General features: G+C 45.8%; 1 protein-coding gene across 3 annotated transcripts in view; it reads left to right on the forward strand.

Annotated features, from left to right (window-relative positions):
- camkmt (calmodulin-lysine N-methyltransferase) overlaps positions 1-27,148 on the forward strand; it is a 124,615-nt gene that overhangs the window by 58,714 nt on the left and 38,753 nt on the right. For all 3 annotated transcript variants that reach the window (XM_086045067.1, XM_086045066.1, XM_086045065.1), the window contains 7 exons: positions 2,126-2,186; positions 3,528-3,579; positions 7,085-7,148; positions 11,588-11,654; positions 13,912-13,986; positions 18,527-18,590; positions 20,796-20,927. In XM_086045067.1, the coding sequence (XP_085901193.1) occupies positions 2,126-2,186; positions 3,528-3,579; positions 7,085-7,148; positions 11,588-11,654; positions 13,912-13,986; positions 18,527-18,590; positions 20,796-20,927 (515 nt within the window). The remainder of the gene's footprint in view (positions 1-2,125; positions 2,187-3,527; positions 3,580-7,084; positions 7,149-11,587; positions 11,655-13,911; positions 13,987-18,526; positions 18,591-20,795; positions 20,928-27,148) is intronic.

A 27,148-nucleotide genomic window follows, 5' to 3' on the forward strand; every position in this document is an offset into this window, starting at 1 on the left:
GACACTGCAACTGTTTGCTCCTTAGATTCTCATTATCGATTTATTCTTCGTTATACATTTTGATGTTATGTAAAAAAAAATGAAGCTCGTGACGCAAATTGGTATTCGGGAAAAACTTTATTCACGTAATGTAAAATATTATTTTCCTGGTAAATTGATGACTTTTCGGTTTTCCGGCAGCGTTACGCTGTTCATGTTTCGAGGTTGTGCCTGTAAATTGACTTCCTCGCCCCCAAAGTATTAAAAATTTTCTTGCCAAACTCGTAAGGTGTCACGTTATTCTTGTAACATGACAATCACAACGTTGTTCTTGTGAAATATTTGTGGATCATATTCCCGACTTGTAGATTACGATTTCTAATAATATTCGACCTCATTGTCACAAAATGAAAATGTTTTCAGTGCACTTAGTGGAGCCCAGAGTTGAAAGCAAACATGGCGCATCAGCCCGTAGCTGTTACGCTGCGCGCAAAAAGAAGACGCTGCCAACAGAACGGAAGTTAGCCACACGTCTAAATGCTTTTAAATCCCCGTTTAAAACTCTGATTTTTTTTTCCCCTCGTACTTTTTTTTTAAGGTCTCATATTAATTTTTTTTTTTCTTCTAAATCATGTTTTTGCGCTGTACATTCTTTTAGTAATTTGAGTCAACTACTTTTTATTTCTCTACTTTGCTTTTAACTCATTCACTGCCAGACATTTTCAGACCCACTTTTACCCGAACGTTTGAAAAATATTTAAAAGATTTTGAAAAAAATGTGCAAACATTTCCCGGGATTGAACGGCTGGACTGTGAAAAGACACACAAAAACGTTTTTGGCAATGAATGAGTTCAATGTCCTCAATGATTCTTTTTTCTTAAATATCTATCTTAAATGTTGTATTTGGCCTTTCAAAGTTGTTTTGTAACTCTGTGAGCACATGGATTCATCTTGCGTGTGAAAAGCGCGACATAAACAAAGCTGCTTTGCCTTGCCTTCAAAAAGTCTTGGTGCTCACCCCTTGAATAACGGGAGCGGAAAACAGAAATGCTCCACTTGACTCTGGTCTTTGCGACTTTTCTCGCCGCGTGTTGTCGTCGCCCAACGCGTGCGCAAGCCAACTTGTGAGTGGTTGCAGCGATCGATGAGCCGCTCGTCCGCGTCCCGCCGAAGGCCAGAAAGGGACAACAACATTGAAAATGTCACCCTGTTACGTACATATCTTGACACTCTCCAGATGCACACTTCTCCTTTAGCTGTCAGCGCGTGCGTGCGTGCGTGCGTGCGTGCGTTGGGAGTCAAGTCCAGACGTGCGTGCGTGCGTGCGCGCGTGTTTTCTTCTAATGACAAAAAGGCATATTTGGACACTTTATCAATAGGCATCAATAGGCGTTATTAAATCCTGCTTGCTCCAGCTAATCTTGGCAAGCAGGAGCAAGCGTGCGAGGGCGACACACGCGCCCGCCCGCGCCCGCGCACACACACCGATGTCCGCCCCGTGACTTGAAGAGCAAGCGTTTGTAAGCCGCTTATTATATTGACCAGCTCCTTCTCCGGCAGATGCCCTGCCCTCCCTTGCTGCTTTTTGCTCTGCTCATCTTCATTCTCTCACTTTTCTCCCCCCCCCCCCCCCACCTTGTTCTCATCCCACACAACTTCTTCACGCGCACACACGCAAACGCGCCAAAGCCGCGGCGTCTCCTTCAAAGCCGGAAAGCGGAAGTTTTATTCAAATGAATGTTTGCTTCTTCTACTGCCAAGGTGTGTGTTTGCGAGTGTGTGTGTGTGTGTGTGTGTGAGTGAGTGACATGGCGGGCCTGAGCATCCAAGTGTGTGTTACATGCACAGCAGAAGGAGAAGGGCTGACGCTAGGTGATAAGCCAGATAGGCCTGCATGCTGTGATTGTCACCCCAGTGGACCTCCTCTCACACACACGCGCATGCACAGTGAGAGCGGGAGTGTGTTGTAAGGATTTAGGACGGACAGACGGGCAAAGGAATAAGACTTGGATGACAAGGCAAGGTGGAAGCCACCAGAGAAGCGGGCTGCAAAACAAACAATCGGCTTTTGGAATCAATACGAAGCTGCTTTTGCTGACTTTTGGCGGTGTGTGTGTGTGCGTGTGTGTGTGGGTGTGTTGTCAGGTGTGTGGCCGTCAGAGGAGGCCATGGCTCATTACTGCCTGCACAACCGCCACATGTTCACGTAAGTTCACCGTCAAGCTGTACTACAATTTAGGAATGAACGTCCACGATTTATAATAAAGATAAAAAGGCCCAGTCGATAAATGTGATATTAACGCATTACAACATAGGATATAAGACAAAGGATACATTCAAACACCCCCCCCCCCCCCCCAAAAAAAAAAGAATAAATAAAATCGGACAAAAAAAAAGCCAATTTTTGCAGCTTTTGCAGAAAGTTAGATTGTAAAGGACAAAGCATTGTAAAACACTCAATAATGCAATTTATTTGCTAAATATCGTAATCGGCTTTGGCCTCAAAAACCCATCTCACCTAAATCCGATAAAGAACACATTACAAGTCAAGTGACAGACACCGGTCTACAAAACAATATGCACCCCACCTCCAATAAACGGCTCCATTTTTGCCCCTTCAATCGCCATTTATTCATTTGAACCCATTTGTACAACATCAATCGATCAATATCAATTATTCAATGATCACAATTTGCCGCAATGCAGTCAGACCATCCCGCCGTGGGCAAAGTACGGCCGGGGGGGGGGGGGGCCCCACATACTGTTGCGGTTTGTCTGGCCCGCTTAGCATTCACATTACCGTTTCCCCCTTCCTAAAATTGGATCATTCAAATGTTTTTGGAAATGACTTATCTCATTAAATGATTGGCTCATTGATTGATTGTGAATAGCAAAACGCATTTCGGTAAATAAAGAAGTGTGCATATAAATCAAATCAAACGTGGGTCTTGGGCACAAAAGTTTACCCGACTGTCATATATCACATTCTCACATTTGATCTTTATATCACGATTTAAGTCCACACCTTTCGGCTTGTTCCATCAGGGGGCCGCCACGTTTGGTGTACTTTCTAAATACCAACCTTTGTGCTCGTGGTTTAAAGTGGAGTGGTTTGACGACATCCACCTGGGAGCCGTTCCTAATATTTTGGCCAAGCAAAAATCGCGACCGCCTTTGACTTGGTTGCACGTGCACGTTTGGTGCCTTACGCCGCCGGCCTGGAAATCACCTGAGGCCCACTTTGATTCACACCCAAGGTGGCGCGTCACCCTTTGATTTCCTGTTGTCAACATTCGAGAGGCGGGGGGGGGAAGAGCGCTATTGATTATCGGGCGGCGGAGTGAAGGTCACTGAGACAGAAAGAGGAAGGGGGGGGGGGAAAAAAGAGGGAGCCATGAAGGCGGCCGGGATGAAAGTGGACGAGGCCTGAGATGGGGGGGGGGGGTGAAAAGAGGAAGAGTGGCCTGGCCGTGCGTGTGCGCGCATGTCAAAGTGGCCAAGTAGCCTTCTCAACAAAGTGAATGTCATCCCCTCTATGTCCTCTCAGGGGCGCCGTTTGTGAGTTGGGAGGAGGGATGACCTGTCTGGCTGGACTCATGGTAAGTGAAATGCACGCATGCGCACGCACGCGCGCACGCGCACACAATTTTCAGGGAAAATGGCTTGCTTTCCGCATTGACTGGACCCTCACAGATCAATAGAGCGCAGCTAACTTCACACCCTGTGAGAATTTGGTGGGTCATCAGACGAAAAACATAGCCTTGATTTCGCTCTTTTCTAGGAACACGAGATCTGTGTCAAATGATCTTTCTTCACTGAAATGAAGGAAATTAAATGACCATTCATCTGTGTCAGCTTTGAAAAAAAAAATATATATATATATATATATATATATATATATATATATATATATATTGTGGCTCAGCTCCTTTACTAGCCTGTCAGTGCGGCAGTAATATTACACGTTCTTTGCAGAGGATAAAGAGTATGTGCCTGTGAGTATTGTCATATATTCAGTATATGTGTTGCTGCACCGTTTGTGTTCAGGGTAGCAGCGCCGTCACATAGATGCTAATCGTTAGCCCCGTGCGTCTGGTGTTTCCCATTCTATGTTAGCATTAAGATAATAGAGGCAATACAGTGGTGTTTTTTTTTTGTTTTTTTAAATACACAAAGTGTATTTCCCTTTGATCGATGTTGACTTTGACAGTCGCCTTGAGCTGAGAATTTCTTGAGGAATATTTACAAATGTTATGTGTACCAAAGGACAGCAGTTCATCATTTGACATGTTATAAAATTTCTCATACATTCAGCACTGTTTGCTGTTGTGTATTCTAAATTGCATTTGTCATATTGCCATTATTTAAAATCTAAAATTGAAACAACATTTTATGAAAGAAATGAAATAAAAATAATTTTAAAAAAAACAAACACTAAGAAACGACATCTTACATTGATAAAATGAACATGGCAGCAAAAATGTCCTTTGTTTTCATTTGAAATGTTTTTATTTTGGTATAAGGTCAAACGGTCTTTTGAGAATTATTGTCTGCTTTACTTTATTAAACAACACTTAGTGACATTTTTTTTATTGCACACCACAAATACTCCAAATATTTAAAAAAATCAATACATCTAAACTAATAAAAAGTAACAAGCCTCCTGTAAAAGTAAACTGACTGAATTTAAGAAAAAAAGTCTGAACAAATTGCAAACGAACTCTGAAAAATCCCAAAGTGTTCATGCTCGCACGAGGAACGCGACTTTGTGTGTCGGAAGCCTCACGTATGATTTGTGCATTTCTCCGAGGTGGGGGCGTGAGCGTCATCCGACTCAAATGGAGCTCGAGCTCCACGCTGCGCGGTGACATCATCTTGACTCGGCTCTTGAACGCTTGCCGCACACGCTGACACGTTTCGGCTTTATTAGCCGGGGTCTTAAGGGCCCGTCCGCATCGCTGTCCCATCGATCGGCCGCGTGCGTGCGTGCGTGCGTGCGTGCGTGCGTGTGCGCGTACGCGCGTGCGTGGCAAAAAGCAGCTTTTTATCTCTCGCCAGTCGATACCGCCGTGTTTTGACATTGCTGGCTGGAGATGGAATCCGTCGTTCATCCGTCTCCTTTTCCTTGGCCCTCCTGCGTGCGTGTGTGCGTGCGCGCGTGCGTGCGTGTGTCACCGACACTGCAATCATTAGTTTCATCTTTTTCGAAGGGTCATGTGATCAATTTGTTCCTGACTCTTTTCGGCTCTCAATTTAAGGGCCGGAAATTGGTGAGCGACATAAATCCTGCGCCACACGTGGCTTGAACTTCGAGCCAACGTCGGGAACTTAGCGGATAAGCGCAGGCCGGCGGATCTGCAAGAGGGAGGGAGGCGCTTGTGTGGGAGTGGTCACCGCTAACGTCCGTCAACACCCCGCCCCCAATCATTCGTGCGCCGTCCTTCTGCTTATTTATATTGTCCCTTTTGGCAAAAGAGAACCGCAGCAATTTTTGGTTATCGATTGAATGCCGGGAGAACAATGAAATGCAATGACCGCGTTCACAGGGCTGCTGTCGACCACAGCTTTCGCCCAGACACTCGCGCGCAGGCCGGCCAAGTTCCCTCGGCACCCCACCAGGCTCCGCCTTTTAAAAGTGCGTGCATGTAACACAGCCTTACGGCAACACAGACAGTATTTTGTGTCCATTTATTGCTTAAAGGGGAAGTCAACGCAAACGTTTTTTTTTCAAGCATATGTTCTATGCAAGCCCACTAGTTGAAACAGGGCATTCTGATAAATATTGCATTTGTGGAATAAGAGTTAATCCAGACGTTTTTAGCCATCTCAGGGGGCGGCCATCTTGTCACTTCTGTCGACTGAAAATGACATCACAACTGCTCGTGGCTCAGGTAACAACCAATCACGGCTGACCTGTTTTCTGAATCTAAGCCGTGATTGGTCGTCGTGAGCAGTTGTGATGTCATTTTCAGTCGACAGAAGTGACAAAAGGCTTAAAAACGGCTTAACTCATATTCCACAAACGCAATATTCATCAGAATGCCAAGTTTCAACTAGTGGGCCTGCTGGGAACATATTCTTGAAAAAAAAAAGATGTTTGGGTTGATTTCCCCCCTTTAATTAGATTTTTTGCTTCAAATATGTGATCGCTGTATGTCGATGAAATATTAGCCGAAGACGCATCTGACGGGACGCGGCTAGCAGGCCACTGCTCGGCTTTGCCGGGTTGGATCCCGGATCTTTCCGCCGGATGCCCCATTTCAGCCTGCAGGTCACTTCCTGCATTGGCGCAGATGGTGGGAGACGCCTCGCTCTTGCTGTCCCCCCTGCCTCCCCCCACCCCCCGCCAAACACACACGCACACGCCCCGCAGGCCGTGCACGCGTGCGTGCCTCCGTGCTTCACGTATGACTTTTTCTTGACTGTGCGCCTGCCATGCGCTGACAGATAACGCTGCCTTGGCTTTGTATGCATGCAAAGCAACACACGCGCGCACACAAAAAGTGACAGCCTGACACAAAGTGAGTGATGTCTTCAAAAACCAGAAGAGAGAATACGAAAAGGGGTTATGGTTAAGCACACGACGCTTTATCTATATCTGACACGCACACACATTGTGCATGCGCACTCCATCCACTCTCCGCTTTCCCCGACTTCCATTTTTTTTTTTTTTTTTGCCGTCTCCATCCGACGCCTCTCGCAGCCCGGCGCCGCAAAGTTACGTGAAGGGCATCAGGCGGGCCCGGCGAGCCGAGCGCGGAGTGACAGCGGCGAGCGGGAGTGATGGCTCGGCCCGATAAACAGCCGGCGTCAAATGAAAAGGCTCAGCGCTTGCCATCATCCCCCTGTCACAATGCAATTACTGAACAGAGTGATAGCAAGATAGCGGCCCCCACCGCTAGCCGCAATGATAAAAGTATTGACTGATTTGATTGAATGATTAAAATAATGCAGACATAGAAATGGGCTGAAGATAGAAGTGTGTGTGGGGGGGGGCGGGCAGGGGCGGGGGAGGCTGACGGCAGGGAGGCCGTGGCAGTTTTGTCTCGTGCGGATGTGTCGTTGCCGTGACGCGGCTCTCATCTGCGCTGCGTTTTGTTTCAGGTCGCCGTTTGTGCTGACGCCGAGGAAGTGCTGCTATCGGACGGCAACCACAAGTGCGTTGACAGTATCCTTTCGTCCCGCCGGGAAGTTGCTGCTGCTGCTGCTGCTGCTGCTGCTGCTGCTGCTGTTGGCCTTTCAATTCAAAAAGAAGCCGGCGGGGCGCCCCCGCAGGATCTCCAGCGCTAACTAGGTATCACAAAAACAAACATGGCGTCCGGCAAGCAGTAACCGAAAGACACCATCGTGGGAGACAGGCGACTAAGGCTGGGTTCACACCGCAGGTCTTAATGCTCAATTTTGATTATTATTATTATTTTTTTTTTTTTTGTGTGCGTAAGCGTTCATATTACATTATAAATCTTGTCTGCTGTATGAACGTATGGCGTCGCCAAAGTGAGCCGCATGTGCAGAAGAAGAGACGACGTCACTCACGACGTTGTGTTTGCGGAAGTAAACGTGGTCCAGCGTGTCGGGGCATTTATACACTCAAGCGATTAGGTAGGAGGTAGAAATAAATCCAGTGTTTGGGGGAAATTATGAGGAGAGCTTTAATATCTCATTTGATGGAGACATCGCTAACAGTGGCGTCATAACCGTGCGTAAAAATGAATCGATCTGAACGGTGGCTGAATTACTACTCTCACCGTAAATGTCCACTCTGTGTATATATTTTTCAAGTGGGATTAAATTCAAGTCAAATATCAAGTCAACAGTGTTCCTCCAAAAAAATTGCTGCTAGCACTTTCCCTCTGCCTGCGCGGATGACGTCAATGTCGGATATATGCGACAGGGCCGCATTGAAAAAAAAAAATCAGATATGTATACGATTTAGGACCACATATGAAAGAAAGCGAGCCAATTTGAACAAAATCGGAATCGAGCCGTCTGATAAAATCTGATTTTACGCTACAGGTCGCGTAAGGGGCAAAAAAAAAAATCCCCCCAAAATTTGCCTGCGGTGTGAACCTAGCCTAATATTGCAAAAAAAATGCTTCATCAACAAGCTTCCAAATAATTGACCGGAGGAGAAAAGTACTTTTCCTTCCTCCCTCCCTCCCCATCGTCGTCTCGCATCATCATTGCTCTTCCCTTTGCCCTCGCTGGCATTTGACTGCGGCTACACAAACAAGAAAAGCAAAGTTTAGCTGTGACAAAAGCAGGAAACGTGCAAAAATGCGCATTTCGAGCCGTACGCCACTTCCATATTTAGCCGTGCTTACAAGATCTCTCAATGTCTGGGCCGGCGACGATCACAATAAGACCAAACAATAACACGGCGCAGACTTGCGCACACTTGCGGCAACAATGCAGCGCTGACCCGCCCGCTTTGTTTCACCGGAACAAAAACATACACAGCAATTGGAAGAGGGATTTTTGCTCTCATGCGAACGGCCGGCCGCTGTTTGAGGCTACAATGGAAGCAGATGTGAGGAGATTCGTGTGAATGGCGGAGGGATATTTTTGACCTCATTCATAGCACACACACACAGACGCAGCCCGGCAGACCGCGCCACTTCTGCGACCTTCAACAATCATCTAGAAAAATCAATGAAAATATTCCTTTAAGCATGATTGATGGCTGCTACTTGACTGAATTGAAAAGATGGCTGCATATATTCCTTCACAATGTCCAAGAGTAAATTGAAGCCTCTCATGTCGACCGCAATTCAGTTTTTCCCCATAATGGAAATAGAAATAATTTCACCCGGGGTCAAACTGTCGTCAGTGTTTATTAACTGTCTCGGGATGATTTAATCACACTTGAAGATTGTTAGCCGTCAAAAGAAGTTGGTGTAAAATATAACAACTCGCTCATTGACTGCGCGTGGCATAGCGTAAGATAGAAATGATTATGGATTATGTTTGATAAGGGCAGCCCAGCATCACGCCGGCACATTCGCCGTCCGTGACATTAGAAGCTATCGTCACTTTAGCCGTGCGTGTGACTTTGGACACTGCGGTTGCTTCGCGATACGTTCCCAGAGTTGGGCAATGTGACGATATATATCGTGAGGATGATAGAAAAGCTGTTATCTTGCCTTTTCACGAACGAATAGCAAAAGTGCGAATCACAGATGTTTGAAGGGCAGAAACGGTCACAAAAAGCTTCGCTGGTCTGACGTACGCACCAAAATGAGGCAAGATCGGCGCTGTTTACGCCACATCAGCTAGCTAGCAACGAGCTTCGGCCGGCTACTACTGCGGCGAAGCACCTTGTGGTTTTGCTCCTAAGGTAGTAATCATATAAGGCACAATAAGCTACATTTCTGACAAATATCGTGTGTATATTTTTTTTATAGATTAATTGAAAATATTGTGATGGTGATATAAAATAGCCTATATCGAGAGAGATTTTTTTTTTTCTCCCCATGTTACTGTTGTGATTCTTTGATTCCCGTTACACACCGTTGTGGTGATGTCACAAACCCTCCCACCCTAAAGAAAAAAAAAAAAAAGCGAAATAAAAAGCAAAACTCCCTTGAAGCTTACTCTCTCTCACCTTCTGTTGCGTATGTGTGTGTTTGGTGTGTGCTGACCTCTCCCCTAGTGGTGTGCTGGTGATGGGATTACAGTAAGCCTCTGTCATCGCCATGCACAACACGCTGATGCACAGGTGTGGGCATTGGGGGGCGGGGTCAGTGTGCGTTTGATGTGTGCTAGTTTTTACTACAGTAGTACCTTGAAATACGCCTGCCCCAACTTAATTACTGTTTTCGAGTTCCAATCCATTGATATATTTTATTCTATTTTTATTTGTGTATTTGAATCATTCTTTTTTTTATTTTTTTTTTGTAAGAAAACGTAAAAGACTCGCAAGGATGCCCACACATTGACACACAACTGGCCAACCAGAGTCCAGCTCCTATGTCACTCGCGAGGCCACGCCTCTTCAACACACTCATTCAACACACGAATGCTACAGTACGTACAGTAATTACATTGTTTAAAATCTGTTTGTCCTTCCATTCGATTTTATGGTTCTTAAACAATGCAAGGCTATTTTTTCTCACGAAAAAAGTTTTTTTTTTTTAGTGGGGCGGCTGGACGGGATTCATAACATTTCAGTTTGTTTCAATGAGGAAAAATGATTTGAATGAAATGAATTGCATTTGTAACACAAGGTACCACTGTAGTTTTGTGTGTATCCCCTTTTCTTTTTTTTTTTTTCTTGATTGGCTCTTGATCTGTCAATCCATAGTGTATCAACCCCCCCCCCCTCTCTCTCTGGCCTGCTCGTTGCATGTCTCTCTCGCCCCGCCGTCTTTGTCGATTGGATTTGTCTCTTTGCGGGCTTTAAAGACAAGCAAATCCTAATTGAATTGCGGTGCAACTCCACAGGCCAGTGTATTAATAGACAACTTGACATCAATCGGCCCGCCTTTGTGTGCGCGCTCAGCCGTGCGTGCGTGCGTGCGTGCGCGTGCGCGCGGGCGGGTTAAAAGCCTTTCAATTGATCCGGTGCTGTGACCTGCTCGCCCACTCTGCATCTATGTGGACATGTCACAGTGTTTGTCCTCCAGATTGGCGTGTGTCATGAAGCTTCACACAATGGGGTGTAACTAAAAAAAAAAAAAAAGAAAAACCAAACGCGTGGCGTCGGAAAATCTGATGTGAGTGCATCCAATGGAATCGTTCCGCTTTCAAAAGTAGCGTCCTTGAACCGGATCGCACGGCGCCTAAATCGTCTTTTATTGGAAAGACGCACACTCTTAATAGACAAATTGATTGTAGGTGTAATTGTGCAAATGGACGTTTTTGTAGTCTAATTGTCAATTTTTGCTCAAATCATCTCATTTTAGAATTGTGAACTCTTTCTCATTTTTGGTAAAATCTCAAAATCTTTCATTTCATGGCGAATTTCCTGCTGGCATTTTTTTTTTCTCCCCCGTCACGAAATCTGTTGCTGCGTTTTTTTATCGTACGCATCTCTTGCGTCGGACCACATTCCATTTTGCAAGTGTTCCGAATGTTTTGGTTGCTATCCTGCCAACTAGTCCATGAAAAAACTCCAGTGAAGTTTTCTTGCACTCTAAAAACAGTCGGGTTAATAAAAAGAAACACAATTTGGGGTCCAAAATGGACCGATCCACTAGTTGGGTCAATTTGACCCACTTTCTTGCGTTGTTTTGTACAAAACTACTCATTCTTTAGGTCATTTTCCGCATCAACAACCCAGAAAGTTGGATCGGATCGAATTGAGTGTGGTTTCTCCCTCGCGTACGACATGCACCGCAACTTGCGGCGCATGTGTGTTTACGATTGCAGCTTTCATTGTCAGGCTGCTGGCGTCCTACGAACGAGAGTGTGCCGACTTGTGCGCGAGTTCAACAGCAGCAGCCTTGAAAATGAGCTTTTGAAAGGAAAGCACTTCATGAAGTCATCCCCTTGAAGGGAGCATCGGCGGCAGGGACGCTTGCACCGCATCCACTTAGTTGGCTCCTCGGCGTTTGCAATGCTTTGCTTTCATATTGCCGTCGCCGGTCCTTGACTGTTGCCCGTCAGATGTTCGAAGCATTGTGGAGAGAAACGGCCAAGCGGGGAAGTTCGGCTCAACGCGGGTCTCCGCCAGGTGAGGCTATTTTTGTATTCTTCATATTTGTTTTCCAACGTATGTTGTGTTGTGGTGCTTACGCGATCAGGGAGGGAGCTCGCAGTCCGCATTTGACATTGGAAATGGGGGATCACGGCTAATCAATTCTTCGGGTCCGAGCGCCAGCCGGTGTGAAGGCCCACTTGGAATTGCTCCATTGCCTTTTTGGGCTGCCTGGTCATGACCGGAAATTGCAGTTTTTGCAAGCATGAGCATGACAATGTATGCATTTCATTCAATTTGAGACGTTTCGCTTCCCAATTGACTCCAATGACATCTTGTGACATTTTTGAATAGCAAAGCGCAAAAAGGCGGGGCTTCATTGTACGCAAACTGCACACATAATGAATCTTTCTTTTGAACATCAGAGGGTAAAATAACATTTGAAATAATAATAATAATAATAATAATAATAATAATAATAATAATAGCAAGCAATAATGAATCAAGGTAATTAAAATAATAATACATCCAACATCATTGACATGCTCGAAAAGGAGTAGGAAGAATATTTCATACTACCCCCTAATCTCTATTAATTATGTTTTAATCAATTTATATATCAGCATATATCCACACATGCATACACACCAACATAGCCACAATGTTTTTATATGAATATTAATAAAGCCTTACTGTATCTACACTAATATAAATATATCTATTTAGGTCTTGTACCAATATCAGCAATATATCAGAGATTGATAAGAAAACAACATGGGAAAAAAAAAAAAAAAATTCACGCCCCCTCCTCCGCGAAACTATCAAAATGATTTGCTTATGTTTGTTTTGAAAGTGGCTTGGACATGAATAAGACAACAACCAAATGCACCCCCAGAGTCTGTTGAGGCAGCACTCGAGCCTCGGGGAGTCAAACGGTCCCTTGCTGGAGGGCACGTTGTCAGGTGTCAGGAGGTCAACTCCCGTTTTTTTTCCCCACACGGCGGCAAGCAGCCGAGAGCCGCCCAATCTCGTCCCATAAATGAAGCAACCCAAAGCGCTGGGCCGAGAGGTTCTTCCGGATGGGAACCTCTCGTCCACAAAATGCGCGGGGGGAACGCGCGCCACATGAGAGCACCCAAATGCGTTTGCGTTGTTGCGGCGCTCTCGCCACAAGCCGCAAATCTCCTCTCGCTCTCCTCCCTCCCGCGCGAGTGGGAGATGGAGAGGAAAAAGTCAACGTATAATTAAGACACATTACTTTGATTGTTTTCTCGGCAGATTACGGCGAGGCGCGATGCGCTCGGGTGACGGGAGGAGGAGGGTGGGGCCGCGGGGGGGGGGGGGGGGATTTGCAGCGTGTGTGCGCGACGCCCCGCCGCGATGTGGGATTTCATTTCGAGCGGGGCCTAATGTTTTGTTTACCGAGTGTTAATAATGCTTAATTAATAATCCCGCCAATCTGACAGCGCGAGTGAGGGGAGAGAAAATGGCTCAACACTGACCGTCGTCAGAGCCCCCAAAACACAAAAGCCGAGAAAAGAAAAAAAAAAAAAAAAGTGAAGTCCTTCTTTGCATTTTCTGCATGTACCAAAAGCAAAAGATACAACTGATTAAAATTAAAAACATTAAAAAAAAAAAAAAGAAAGCCAAATCTGAGTTCCGCTCGATTTAAATGGGAGTAGCCCAGTCATAAATAATGGCAGACAAGTCAAAGGTCACTTTAAATGAAGGCTTGCACTTCACGAGTCAAGTCCCAAAATATTGGCACATGGACTCAAAGCTCATTTTGGGCTCAAAACGCCACCGCAATGAATTTGAAAGCAACAAGATGTGTTCATTTGAGGCAGGCCAATCAGGCGAGCCAATCACCACAGTTTGGGAAAAATGCATCGCCGATTTGACGAAAGCAGCGGGGCCAATTTCTCAAGCGCTTCGGCCACTCCGACGATCTGCCCACCTTGGGCCAAATGCTTCCGCCGCTTCACAGTGCTGATGGGCAAAAAGCAATCAAAGCGTTTTCTCGGCCAAGGAAGGTCATTCGGGATTTTGGGAACGTTTGAGATGCGCCAATGTTGAGACTTTGAAAAGTTTCCAGCATGTTGCGAGCTGCTTAGCAAACGGCGATGAACTTCAATTTGAAAAGGTAGCCGTGAACTGAGGCGGTGGCTTGAACCCGCAGCTGACGAAAGGTCATTTTCCTTTTGACACTCGTGTGATCGAATGGAAAAGTGCATTTGCCGAGCCTGCTGACGCGTCCAAAGTCTTGAACTTTGTCATCAACGTTTTGTTGCAGGGTGCTGAGGTGGGACTGCGAGCTGCACATGGCGCAATTAGAAGCCCGTTTCGACGTGCTCATGTGTGCAGACTGGTTGGTACACACACACGCACGCACGCACACTCTTTGATCTTCACTTTCGGGTGGCTGTTCTTGAACCCCCCCCACCCCCCCACCTCACACACTCACATGCGTCAGTGCGCCGCGATGGTCATCTGCCTCCATTTTACACTAAATTGCGTCGTTTTCATGCTCGGCGTCCCGGCAAATGGACGACTTAGGCAAATTGCAAATAATTGAGTTTGAGGGGCGGACGCGAGGAAGAGGAGAAGAAGATGAGATGGAAAAGGAGCGAGGGGCGATAATGTGAACATGGCAAATGATCTTGCCTGTCTTTGAAATGTAGATCAGATCGTTGTCGAAACTGTCTTAACTCCAAATTGAGCGTCCGTTATTCGTCATCCGTCTGCAGCGTCATTCCCTTTTTTTTTTTCCAGGGTGGGGGGGAAATAATAGTACCCGTCTATAGGCCAGTCCTCCTCTAATTTTAAACGGACGTCCGTCGCCGATTGCAACTACACTTTGACACCCCCCCGCCTGCCGGCCGATATTTGAACAGAAAGAGAGAAATAGTGACTCACAGCGCCAAGGGAGGCAGTTCACATTCTGGTCCGTCACTCACAACTACAACTCAACTATTGTTGTAAATAATTCCGACTATGCTTAGTCTGTCTTTTTAAAAAATGTTCCCGTCATTCGCCAAGCGACAGCAAAATGGGCGTCGGTCAATGGCGGGTAGGCGGAACTGGTCCGTCACACAGACGACGGAATGCCCAGCTCTGCTATTTTCTGTGTATGTCAGCTCAAGAAAGTGCTGTGAACAAAGTGTTATCTAGCTTCAAAAACCCCGCCAATATGTCACCAAAACCAAAACGTGGATTGCAGCACATTCAAGCTTGAAGAGAAAGACTCCCAAAAAGGCTGTGTGTCTGTGCCAGGTCCCCACATTTAATCCTGCTATTTGTAAACAATTTACGTTCTAAATGTTAAGTTTTGCCATGAACAATTAAATATGTCAGGCCAAAACATGAATGTTATCCGAAGTGACGTCTGGAAAAGATGCTACTTTTCAAGTAATCAATAACGTAGTCACTTTTTCAAGGTAACGGTGGCAACGCCGGTTGGGAATGAGTGAATCCAATTTCAGGGAACCGATATCACCATTTGGGTTGTAAATGTAGGCCCGTGCTGGCGATGTTCTCGAGGCCAGCGGGGAAGCGCTCCCCGCCTCTGCAGAACACTTTCTGCACGCACTAAAGTGCAACATTAGCCGACGCTATGATTGGATTGTCACGGTTCTTCCAGGTAATAGTCAGCTCCACAACGGCTCCGTTGGCAAGATCCGGCATTGGCGCGCAATCAGGCGAGAAAGGAATCAATTACACGTAAAGTTAGCGCATTGAGGACGAGCGTCACGATTTGCGTGCGCGAGGGACGGCGGGAGGGAGGGAGGGAGGGGGGAATGGGAGCGAGCGAGCGAGCGAGCGAGGCGCTTCCTGCGAGCGCCATCCTTGAGCCATTGTGTGATAATTGCAGTGGCGGCGCTTGAAGAGTGACGGCTGACCGATTAATGGGCGCGTCATTGTGATGATCACCTGGGAAAAGGTCAACAACGCGCCGTCCGCTTTGATGAATTCTCTCTCCAACTGTGAACAGCCGCAGCGTGTGTGCAGAGTAGCGTTAACGGCCACGTTGCCTTCTAATGTCATCGGATAGCCCCCGGCGTCTGCTTTCATTTGGACCAAAGGAGAGCCCCGCAGTCCGACTTTTGTTTTTGCTCATGTTCTCAAAAGTGCAAATGGGATCATTGCGCCACCATTTTGGGTTGTGCACTTAAAAGAATCGGAAAAATGTGATTTTCAGGCTGTACGATTTTCAGTCATTGTTTTTTCATTTAATGTTAATTTAAAGGGGAACTCAACCCAGCGCCACCACTATTCTGATGAATATTGTGTTGCCGGAATAAGAATTGAAATGTTCATTCCTCTCAGGGGTTGCCATGTTGAGCAATATCGCCCTCTGCTGTCGACCGAATTGAAGGTCACGACTGCTTGCGCGCTCGCGCCGCAAACGCCAGCCGCGTGACCGAACCCGAAAAGCAAGGCGGCGCACTCCTGGGCCCGCTTCGGATTCTCGTTTTTGCTGAAGAACTTTCCCTTCCTGTCCTGTCCGTGCAAGATGAGTCGGATGTACTTGGAGGAAAGGAAACACTTGGGCTAAAATGAACACCATTTGGGGTCAACAATGGACCCATCCACTTCTTGGGTCAATTTAACCCAACTTTCCAAACAACTTATGTTTTATGTCTCAATTGTTGCACGGATTGTGCTGCATCCGTGATTGAATGCGTGAGGCGTTCCTCCAGTGGGAATGTGGGTGGCACAGAATTGTTGGCTCCGCAATGCGGCCAGCTGGAGTCTCCCAAAAATCCGACCATGTGGAGACGGCGAGATAAAAGCCTGTGGAAACGCCGTTTGCGTTTGCTGCAAGACAATAGTATTGGGACGCCTCATCAAAACGGCATCGGTGTCTTGGAAGGCTGCAGGCCACCGTGACGCGTTCTGGAGACAAATACGCTGTCTAGAAAACTCAAATCGAGTGCAGGGGTCACCAACATGATCGTTGACAACATCATCACTTAATTTTTTTTTTTTTTTTTTATATATACATATGTACATATGTATATATATTTTTTTATTATTCTTTTTTTTTTCCGATGATGTAATAGTAATGCAGCTGTTGCCGTTTCAGATAGGGGTGTCACGATTCGTTTGATTTATTCATTCGATTCGTATCACGATTTGCGGTTTCCAATTTGATTCAAGGTCAATATTGGCTCATTTGGAACGTTAGAATCCCCCAAAATGATTCAGTGGCTTGAAATCCGCTGAGCAACTTATTTTTGAGCCAAAAAGAGCAAGTTTCCTAGATTCCTTTTGTTTCTTGTATCAAGTCAAACGAATCGTCATATTATCGTTCTCGTCATCATCGAAAACGCACTCCCTTCTCGGTGAACAAAAGCCCACGGCGATGATGTCGTTTGTTTCCTCCGCGACAATTGTAGACACGCAACCGGGTCGTGCACTTTGACCGTGACCGCCCCCGTATGCTTGTCCCGGGTGGGAGGCGGGGTCACCGCCAGACAATAGGGTGGTCTTAAAGGGCAAGGCCACTCAATTTGAGACTCCATGAATGTGACAGGGACAGCATTGACACCTCATTGCTGTGCACACTGCCCACTTGTTGAAGTGATGTGACAAATTGTTTCGAAAGAGCATTTGCCTTCACTTTAATATCAGTTGTGGCTTGATTCGATTTTCTTTTTTTTTTCTCGTTCACATACATAACAATGACTCATTTTGTCCGCTGGCCCCTCGGTGACACCGTGTCCTTCCCTTGCACTTGTCCACCCAAGCAGCTCGCTTCCTTGTTGTTGCTCGCCGCCCGCTCTTCCTCTCCCGAGTCGCTACGCGTGGCAAACTAAACCAAACACAAACTTCTCACCTTTCAAGGCAAATAAAGCTCACACCCCCGTCCGCCCCGACAAGAATAATAAACTCTGCTTTAACTCCAATGTGCGCACATCCTGGTTTCACTTGCCGCTGAGCACTTTTTTTTTGGAAACACGCACGCCGCGTGGAAATATGTGAAGCAAATTCGAGTAGCATTTCGACCGCAGGAATTCGACGGTTTATTCAAATTTTTTTTGTGCAGGTCCAGATTGCAGCGGCGTGCTCCAGTTGGGCGCGCGGGATTATGCCAAATCTGTATTGTTGCATTTTAGTCAAACGAATCGTATCTCATCTGGCATGATAAGCGAGTGCACATTTTTGGCCGCTTTGATTGTTTAAGTTCAGTTCAGTTGGTCTTAATGCACAAAAAATGCATTTCATATCTTTTTTTGTATGAATACCTCAATCGGTGTGGCTCAAGTGTAACTTTTAGTGCAGATTGCGGGAAAGAAAATTGCCATGTATTTAAGATTTTACTTTCAGTTAGTTGGGTCTGGTTCTTCAATTTTCCGACAATAATCAGCAGACGTGATAAAATTGCACAATGCTTGTACAGCACCAAAGAATGAACATTCCAAAAATATGCTTTCAGTTCATTTAATTTGATTACATTACAAAACCTCATTATTGGAGTCATTTTTTCCCAAATGATAACTATTTTAAGAAATCAATTCAATTTTGCCAAATGATTCAGATCTTTTTGGCCGCTTTATAGTGTGGAATCGACGTGCCAAATCCCAAATCGGGTTCCTTGTCCTATAAAGGGCAACTTTCTTTCTTTTCAAAGTGTGTTTGAAGCCAAACCTCCGCCAGCATTTGGTGTATGTCCGTGCACGTTTTGGGTCTCCTCTTCATTCCCTTCGCCACCTCGATAACGGGCCGAGTCCAATACACACTTGGCGGCCCGCTCGTAAACTCATGCAAATTGTTTTTTTGCCTTTCCTGTGTCGAGTCGATTTGTCAACAAAATCAAAATAAACATGCCGCTGCCTTATCCGCACCTGCCATCACGACAAGGCGTGCTAACTCTCTCTCTCTCTCTCTCTCTCTCTCTCTTCCAGTTTGTTTCTCGACCAATACAGAAGCAGCCTGGTTGATGCTATAAGGAGATTACTGCGACCCAACGTAAGTGTGCGTGTGTGTGTGTGTGCGTGTGCGTGTACTGTATATGTCTGCGCTTATCCGCCATTCCTCTAAATCAGCTCCCCACTCCCCTCAATCATAATTAGGCCTCAGCACACATTAATAGTGTGACAGGATTAATATCATGTAATGCTTTCATGCTTATGCGGCGCTCTGATCTCGGTGGCGCTGCCTCCCGGCCTCGCCTTCATCATAAATCCCGGGCAACTTCTCCCTTTTGGCCCCGCGATAAGACCCCGTGCTGCGACAGCCAAAGCAGATGGGGGGGGTGGGGGTGCGTGCGTTCTGGTGGCAATAAAAGCGAAAGGCTTGGAAGAGATAGGGTTGAGATTTGTCTTCATCTGAAGGAAGCAGGTCGCGTTTCAAGTACACAGGCCAGGCTGGTGGAGGGAGTTTGTGAAAAGGAGATGAAAAGGCCACTGATGGAAGGAAGGAAGAAAGGAAGGAAGGAAGGATGGAAGGAAGAGTGCACAATTGAAGGCGAGCGACCACACCAGAAATTGACGTGTGAATTACATTTGAAAGTTGAGGAAAGATGACAGAAAAAGCTGTGTGGCTTTTTCGGGTTCAAGCATTTAAGGCTTCAATTACGAGAAACGTTTCTGACTAAAAGCACTTTGCCGTCTTTTGGAATTGCGAGCGAAAGCAAATTAGATTTTCATCACCGTTTGGGAGATCTGATGTAATTGTGGTGCAAATTGGGGGAATTTCCAGCAAGTACTGGCTGTGTACTAGCGTTAATGTCGTTAATGGCAACTAGACGAAATGATTTTTGCCATGGCACATTTTTCACCCCACGAAAACTAGAGCAGAGGAGAATAAAACCTCCATTAATAAACAATAAGTGGGACTAAAGCAGTAACCGTTTTCGTGATGCAAATGCAGTTCATTAAATTCAATCTGCGCTAAAATCGATGGACCTTTTGAAATGAAAATATGATTTCTAGCGTAGCACATTTAAAGCCAATGAAAGGAGTCGCTTTGATTGGCCATAACTGAAGTCAACCGTGACCACTCCCACAGAAGCACAGCCCTCCCTCTTGCAGATCCATCTGCCTGCATTCGTCTCCGAAATGACCGACGTTGGGTCGGCTCCGAAAATAGAGCCCGAAATCTTCAGTCACTTTTGAAACATTTCTCATCAGAGAGAAGGAAAAAAAGGGAAATGTTTTAACATGCGCCTGCCGGCTTCCCACTCAAACTCGGCACCCGCTCGGCATTTCTCGATTGCCATGGAAACGCATCGTAAAAATCATCTCATATAGATCACAAACAAAAGCGCCGCAGTGAAGCTGCTTGTCATTGAGACGTTTGTTGTGTCTCACACAAAAGTATCGGGAAATGGAAGAGGAAAATGCCTTTGCGGCCGGATGCGGCTCCCCCCCGCCCGCCAACGATGGCGAGCGCTCGTTTGTCCCCGTGGCCGTCCCCGGCTAATATAATCATATCTGCCGCTTTAATCCCGCCGAGATAATTCGGCAGCTAATATGGTTTGAGCGGCGGCCATCAGACAAAAAACATTGCTGCCGTCAAAGAGCCTGGCCAAATATTGAAGAATTTGCTAAGCTGATTAAACAATTAACAAAAGCCTGACTTTGCTCATGTAATGGCACTAATTTGTTGTTTGTGACAAAGGTGCGCCATCCGGGCGGGTGGCGACATGCTCTTAATCAGATGCTTCTCGTCCGGGCGGGTCGTTTGTGGTTTTCGATTTGTCATCGAAGGGGCTCACGGCACGTTTTGGATCAAAGGAAAGAAAAGCCCCGACGTGTCCGACAAACGGAGCGGCCCCGCTGTCTCGCTGGGCTTTTCTGTTAATTTCTCTGTTTGTACGTGCTTGTCTCCGCGCTGCGTTTAATTAGAACAATAACAACACGATCAGCGTGAAAGAAAACTCAAAAGCTGGAGGATTTCAAAGAAACTTTGAACCTGTTGTTAATCCTCTTAGTACTCGCAGGACGTACACACACACACACACACACACACACACACACACACACAAACACTCTTTCTTCTTCTTGGTCTCGCTCCTCGTGAGATTATTGAGACGTAACCACGCAAGCCTGCGTGCTTTCATTTGTTTTGTTGCGCAAATCAAAGGACTGTGCCTATTCCTGACTGCGTGCGTGTGTGAAGTTGTCGCTGACATTGTTTTTTTTTTTTGTTTGTTTTTTTCCCCCCGGCCAGGGCGTGGCCTTGGTGTTGGCCCCGCTTCGAGGTGACACCCTGCAGATGTTCTGTCAGCTGGCCCAGCAGGCGGGACTCCTGGTGGCTCGGCACCGGCGCTACGACGCGCACGTGTGGGATGTGCACGTGAAGGTGAGACGTTGGCGCGCCGGCGCTTTCGCAGCCACGATCGAGTCGAGTCGAAAGTCGAGTCCAGCCGGGAACGAGGTCCGCCCCAAAAAGGCAGCGGCGCGTCCTGTTTGTTCAATAGTGGGCCAAGTCAACAAAATAGCTGTTAGCCAACCAACTAACTCGTCAAACAAGTAACCCAACCGGCCTGCCGACTGACTAACCAAACAATTACAACCCAAACAAACTCAACGAATGGATCAAACAGAAAAGCTTCTAAAGTTGATCAACCAAGCCGACCTATCAGTCAACCTACCAAACCCAAACAAAAAACCAGCACAAATCAACCCAACCGACCACCGCAACATCAACTAACAATCAAGCAGCCAATCCAAACCATCCAATCCGAAACAAGAAGTCAACCAACCAATCTCGAGCAAGCAATTCATCAAACAACAAACCTTCCCATGTAACTAACCAAACAGCCAACCGACAAACCCAACCTATTAGTCAACACAAACAAATAATCAGCTCAACCCAACCAACCAATCTATAACCAACCAACCAACCAACCAACCAACCAACCAACAATCACCTATGGGTCAGCTATCCAACCCCTTCGGGGAACGACCCAAGGAAACCTAAGCAAGCGACTCCCAACGGAGAGCTTGGGCCGCAATTGCTACGACGCTGCCAGTTGGAAGGCAGTCGACACTTTGCGCCATCGATCTCCATTGTCAAGAAGTCTTTCACTCCACCTGTGAGCCTCCGGCCAAAAAGCAGCGAGCGGCCGCCCGGGGGGAGGCGGCCGCAGAAAGCGCCTGAGTTAAAAGAAGTGGCGTCCCGCTGCTCGCGCGCGCGGCCACACAACAGGTGGACAGCGAGGAGCTGTCATGGCCGACGCCGCTGCGACAATTGCGCCGTCAAGTGCACCTTCGGGTCACTCGCCGAGACACCTTTTGCGCCTTTCGCGCTATAACGCGCTTGCTACAAAACAGACGCATTCATTCAATGGAAACTATTGTTACATCTACTTTGTGTGTCTCCCTATATATATATATATATATATATATATATATATATATATATATATATATATATATATATATATATATATATATATATATATATGTGTATTTATATATATATAGAGAGAGAGAGAGAGATATAGATATATATATTAGGGGTGGGAACGATAAACGTTTGGCTGATTCTGAATTGATTCATAGGTGTTAATAATCGATTTAAAGTTTAAATTAAAAAAAAAAAAAAGCATGCGCAAGAAATTACGTGTGTTTGTACGTCCGTGCTAGGCTAAGCTAACACGTGACAAGATGGTGGAACAAGCAAAACCTCATACGAGCAGAGCCAAGTCAAAGTGTGAAATATATATCCTTGCTCTTCCTTGAGTTTTTTGTTTTAAAAAAAATGTACCCCGAGCGCCCCTAGCCGTGGAAGAAAAATCCACAGAAAAGCCACACCTTTATATAAGCCGCATGGTTCAAAACCTGGGGGAAAAAAGTAGCGGCTTGTAGTCCAGAAAATACGGTATGTAAGGTGGAAAAAAAAAAGGCATATACAGTAGTCTATATATCGTATGTTTTTACCAATTGCAGGTGAATCTGAAGTGTAACCTCACTTTAGGGGTTCACTTTATTTTTGGGGGCGAGTCGCTAATGATTAAAGTGCTTGTAGCTGCTTGTAATATTTTGGCCTTCTCGTGCAGCTCCAACTGTGTTTGAAAATATGACTTGGTCAGGATGACATCAATGCGCACGCACGCACGCACATCGGGGTCAGGTGCTGCATCCAAAAATGAGGACAACTTGGAGTGTCCCCCTCATATCTGACGGTGATTAAGTCTCTTCTGCTTATCTTCTGATAAACACACCGAAAGAATGCGTCTGTGGTCTCCGTATGTATTATCCAGCCGAGTGTATGTGTTTGCGCGTGGCCCACACTGACCACCCCAACACAAATGGCTAAAAAAAAAAAAAAAAAAAGTGATATCACCAGCTCGCACAGACCAGACATCACTTAGACAGCATATTGGCCAGACATGACACGCAAGCGTAGCATGTGATGATATCACACCCAAACATACGCGGGGAAAACAGGCACGCACACACACACGCGCGCACGCACCCACACGCGCACACACCAATGAGCAGCTGCTCCTCATTTGCACTACAGATTAGCTTTCCTTGACTAGATGTGTTTACTTGCAGTGGGAGGGCCAAGAAACAAGACAAGACAATATCACAACCGGCAGCGGAATACGCACACACACGCGCGCACCACCCCCCCCCCCCCACACACACACACACTGTGGATTTGCATGTCATGTCGCCTTAAGACAATCAAAGAACAAACCCAAACGCTTGATTCTGTGGAAGAAGTAACACAAAAAAAACCTGAACAAGTCACACTGACAGTCCCCCAAAAATTGTCACTCCCCAAGTTTACTTCCCCCCCCCCCAACACGCTTTCAACAAAAAAGGGATTATGTCATACACTTGTGGTGCATGTCAAATAAAAAGTTCATCTTTCAAGTCATCTTTGCTCATTGAAATGAATGCATATGCCATCGATCCGTTCCAGCCTCCCAAAAAACACCAACAAAAATGTCTGGGCTTGTGTTTTTGAATTAATGCGAAGAATCGCACGCTATAATACCACACTTTGTATAAACATTGTTTAATGACACAATCAAACTAAGTAGCTTTTGTCCCACTTTCTCCGACAATGCGTTTTGTGCTGCTCATTCTGGTGTGCGCACCTTGGCCACCTGGGGGCAGTATAAGACAAACATGGGTGTGCTTAGCGGGAATTTCAGCTCCTCTCTTGGCTTCTCAGTACGGCAGGATTATTAATCATTCTTCACAGATGATGAAGAATTTATGCCTGTGATACTCACATTTTATCTGTCTACATGTTTTGCCTGAGCGTTTGTGCTCAGATTTTTATTGCTAATAGAATAACAACACCGCCATATTAATGCTAATTTTTAGCCCGTGTGCCTAAGGTATTTTGTACTAGTGTGTTACCATGAAGCTAGTGAAGGATAGATGTCGGCCAGTAAATTCTTCATCTACTCGCGCATGTGTGAATTTTTTTGTTGTTGTTGTTGTTGCTGACAAACTTCTGCTCTACCCATTTATTATTCAGAATATCATTAACGGAATATTTGGGGTGAATTAAATCAAGTCTATCAAGTCAATCAAATTTTCTACATGCGCCCCTCAAATTTCAGGCTGGGGGCCACCGTGCTCCTCCTAAAAAAATAATAATAATAAAATAAAAGGTTCGAAGTTAGTTTGGAGCCTTGTTTTGGATGCAAAATGCGTTGATTTGTCTATTACTATTGATTAATAATACTGCTTGTTGTTGAGTGAGTTGAGTCAAGTGGCTCCATCGAGCGATCACCGGATCTGAAGTTCGTACTTGCAAGTCAAAGCAAACCAATTGAAAAACTTCAAGTCTGGTATGTCGGATTCCAACGTGGCAGCTACAAAAACGTTCATGGGTAGGAATGTGCCAAGTGCACAACAGGAAAAATGCTATTTAGCTAAAAAAAAAAATATTCAGAAAAATTAAAAAAAAAAAAAAGAAAAATCCCTGTAGGGGCTTTTAGGACATTATTTCCGTAACATTAATTCCCCAACCCCAAGAATACTTTGGAGTCATTTTGAATGTTATTTATTGCACACATTTCGATCCCTCAAGGGAAATTCATAATGGCCATATCTTGATTTGTGTGTGTGTGTGCGTGCCTCAAATTGACAGGTCACAATTGTGGTCATCTGCAAGCTTGCAGTTTTAGTTGCAAAAGTAAGCCCCCCGCCCCCGCCCCCCAAAATGTGAGCGCGTGTGCGCGTGTGCTGCGACAGTCGGACGACAGGGCTGGCGCGTTATCCTCTTATCCCCACCGTTGTGGAATAGAGAGGCAAGCAGCTGGAGGGACTGCAAGCAGCCTGATAATGCCGCCGCTATTTTCCAACCCGCCATCTTAATCTTGTTACTCAAATGGTTGTGAAGAGAGAGTCATGAATTTTAATTTCTCTCTCTCTCTCTGTCACACACACACACACACACAGACACGGCGCAGGAGTACATCCCCCGTCTTTTGCAGACGCATAAGCAGAAGTCTGCGTCCGCCAGCAAACTTCAGCCTACATTTCCTCTCGCTTTATTCACACAAATGCGTTTTTGCACCTCTGGCTGTCTGTCTCATCCCGTTTCCGCAAAGCAGAAGCGTTTTTGGTGCATTTTTGATCCCCGCTTGTTACAAATGAAACGCGCTCCCAAAAGAGATCTGCTAACTCTCCAGTGCAGTGATTCCCAACTAGCGTGCCGGGTTTCACTCTGTATTTGTCTGAAAATCATTATTGATCGATCAAATGGATCCACGCCAGCGATGTAAAGTGACAGACGCAACGATGAACTGGTCTTCCATTAAATGGCGGAAGCTACAATAAACCTTGCGTATCCACCTGTTGCCAGTCATACGGATGAATGAGGCAAGACTTCCTGCAAATGTAGCAGCTTTTTTGTTCAGACACATTCCACACTCGGTCGGTCAATTTGTGACGAGTCATTGTTTCGGTATTCATACATTTTATGACATTTTGCTTTGGTGTGCCGTGAGATTTTTCAAATGTAAAATGGAGGCCTGGGCTCAGCGGCGCTTAGGAAACAGTCCCAAGTGCTTACAGACGTAGCCACCGCTGCCCCAAAAAAACAGGTACCAAAATAGCGGCGTGCTGAAATCACTTGGCACATACTGCAGCTAACCCGGTTCCAAGGTCACCAGGTACCAAAATAACTGAGTACAAGGTAAACCATGTCAAAGTGGACAACTTAGGATGCCTAAATAAATAGGTACCCATTAAAAGAAGCAAAATGAAAGGTACAAAAATAACCAGGACAAAATATTTTAGCTACTAAAGTGGCCTGGGTACTAAAGTTAACCTGGGACCAAAACATGGACCAAAAGAACCAGGTGTGGCAATCATAATTGGGTACTTGGGGGGGCGTACTGGTGCTGAAATCATCAGGTAATCAAATCACCAATCAGGTATTTAAATAACCGGGTACCAAAAAAAGTACCAAAATATTAAGGCTCAAAAATAATAACAGGGTACTTTTAAATAAGAACTATGCTAAAAGGAAAAAAATCAGGGAGTGAAATGACCAGATAACAAAACAAAAAGGTAATAAAAAGGTCCCAACGTAACCAGGTATCAAAATTAACCGGGTACCAGAATACCTGCTTTTCAAAATAACTCGTTATCCAAAGGGACCAAAAGCACCAGGTGTGGAAAAAAAAGGCCAGGTATCATTAAAAATGGTACCAAAGTAGCCAGGTACTAAAATTAGTTGGACACCAGAATAATTGGCTCCCTAAAATATATGGAAAATTCCAAATGAGCGAGGTACAAAAAATATCCAAGCACCCATTTAACAATTGAGGCACCAAAATAACTGGTTACTAAAGTAACCTGGTACTAAATTGGACTGGGCATCAAAATAGACAGGTGTCTGACTAATCCTGTTCCAAAAAGAGACCAAAAGAAGCGGGCGTCAAAAGAAGCTATACCAAAAAAGGAAAGCTACTGAAAAATTAGATACCAAAAAAAAAAGCTATATATGTAAAAAAAAAAAACCTTCTCTGTGTGTACCAAATGCAGTCATATGCTACTGTGCCCAATGGAAGCGATTTGGCGGAAACGTGATTTCTTCTCCAAGAGACCCCAGAGCTCCTAGTGATCCCACCCCCTCCAACTGTAGTCCCACCTTGTCCACTTCCTCCCTGTTGTGCTGAGAGGCCACGTCCAAATGTAGACGCCACACAAGAGAGCAGGAGGAGGCACAGAAGCAGCGGCCAAAGTGCTCCCAAAAGCGACCAAAATAAATGACTTGCACCTTGCAAAGGGAAAAAAAAGGGAGAAAGACAGAGAGAAAAGGTTGAGGGAGGGCGTGGGGGGGGGCGCTGAGGCGAGCGGCGGGGTGGCGATGGTTGGGGTTTGAGAGGCGATTTAGGCAGCCACCCATGAAGCTGATTAGGCAGCCTGCGATCAGGAGGAACAGCTTTGCTTGTTAAACTTTTCACCTCTGCCAGCTCTCAGCCGTCCTCGCCCCCTCCCTCACCTGTTTTCCTTCCCTTCCTCCGTCTTCTATCGCCTCCTTGGCTCCTTCCGCCCGGCAGCATTTCAATGTGAATGCTGCTTTGACACAGCACCCAT

This window comes from Filicampus tigris, chromosome 11, assembly GCF_054856515.1.
Source record: "Filicampus tigris isolate MCC_2025a chromosome 11, RoL_Ftig_1.0, whole genome shotgun sequence".
Classification (NCBI taxonomy): domain Eukaryota; kingdom Metazoa; phylum Chordata; class Actinopteri; order Syngnathiformes; family Syngnathidae; genus Filicampus; species Filicampus tigris.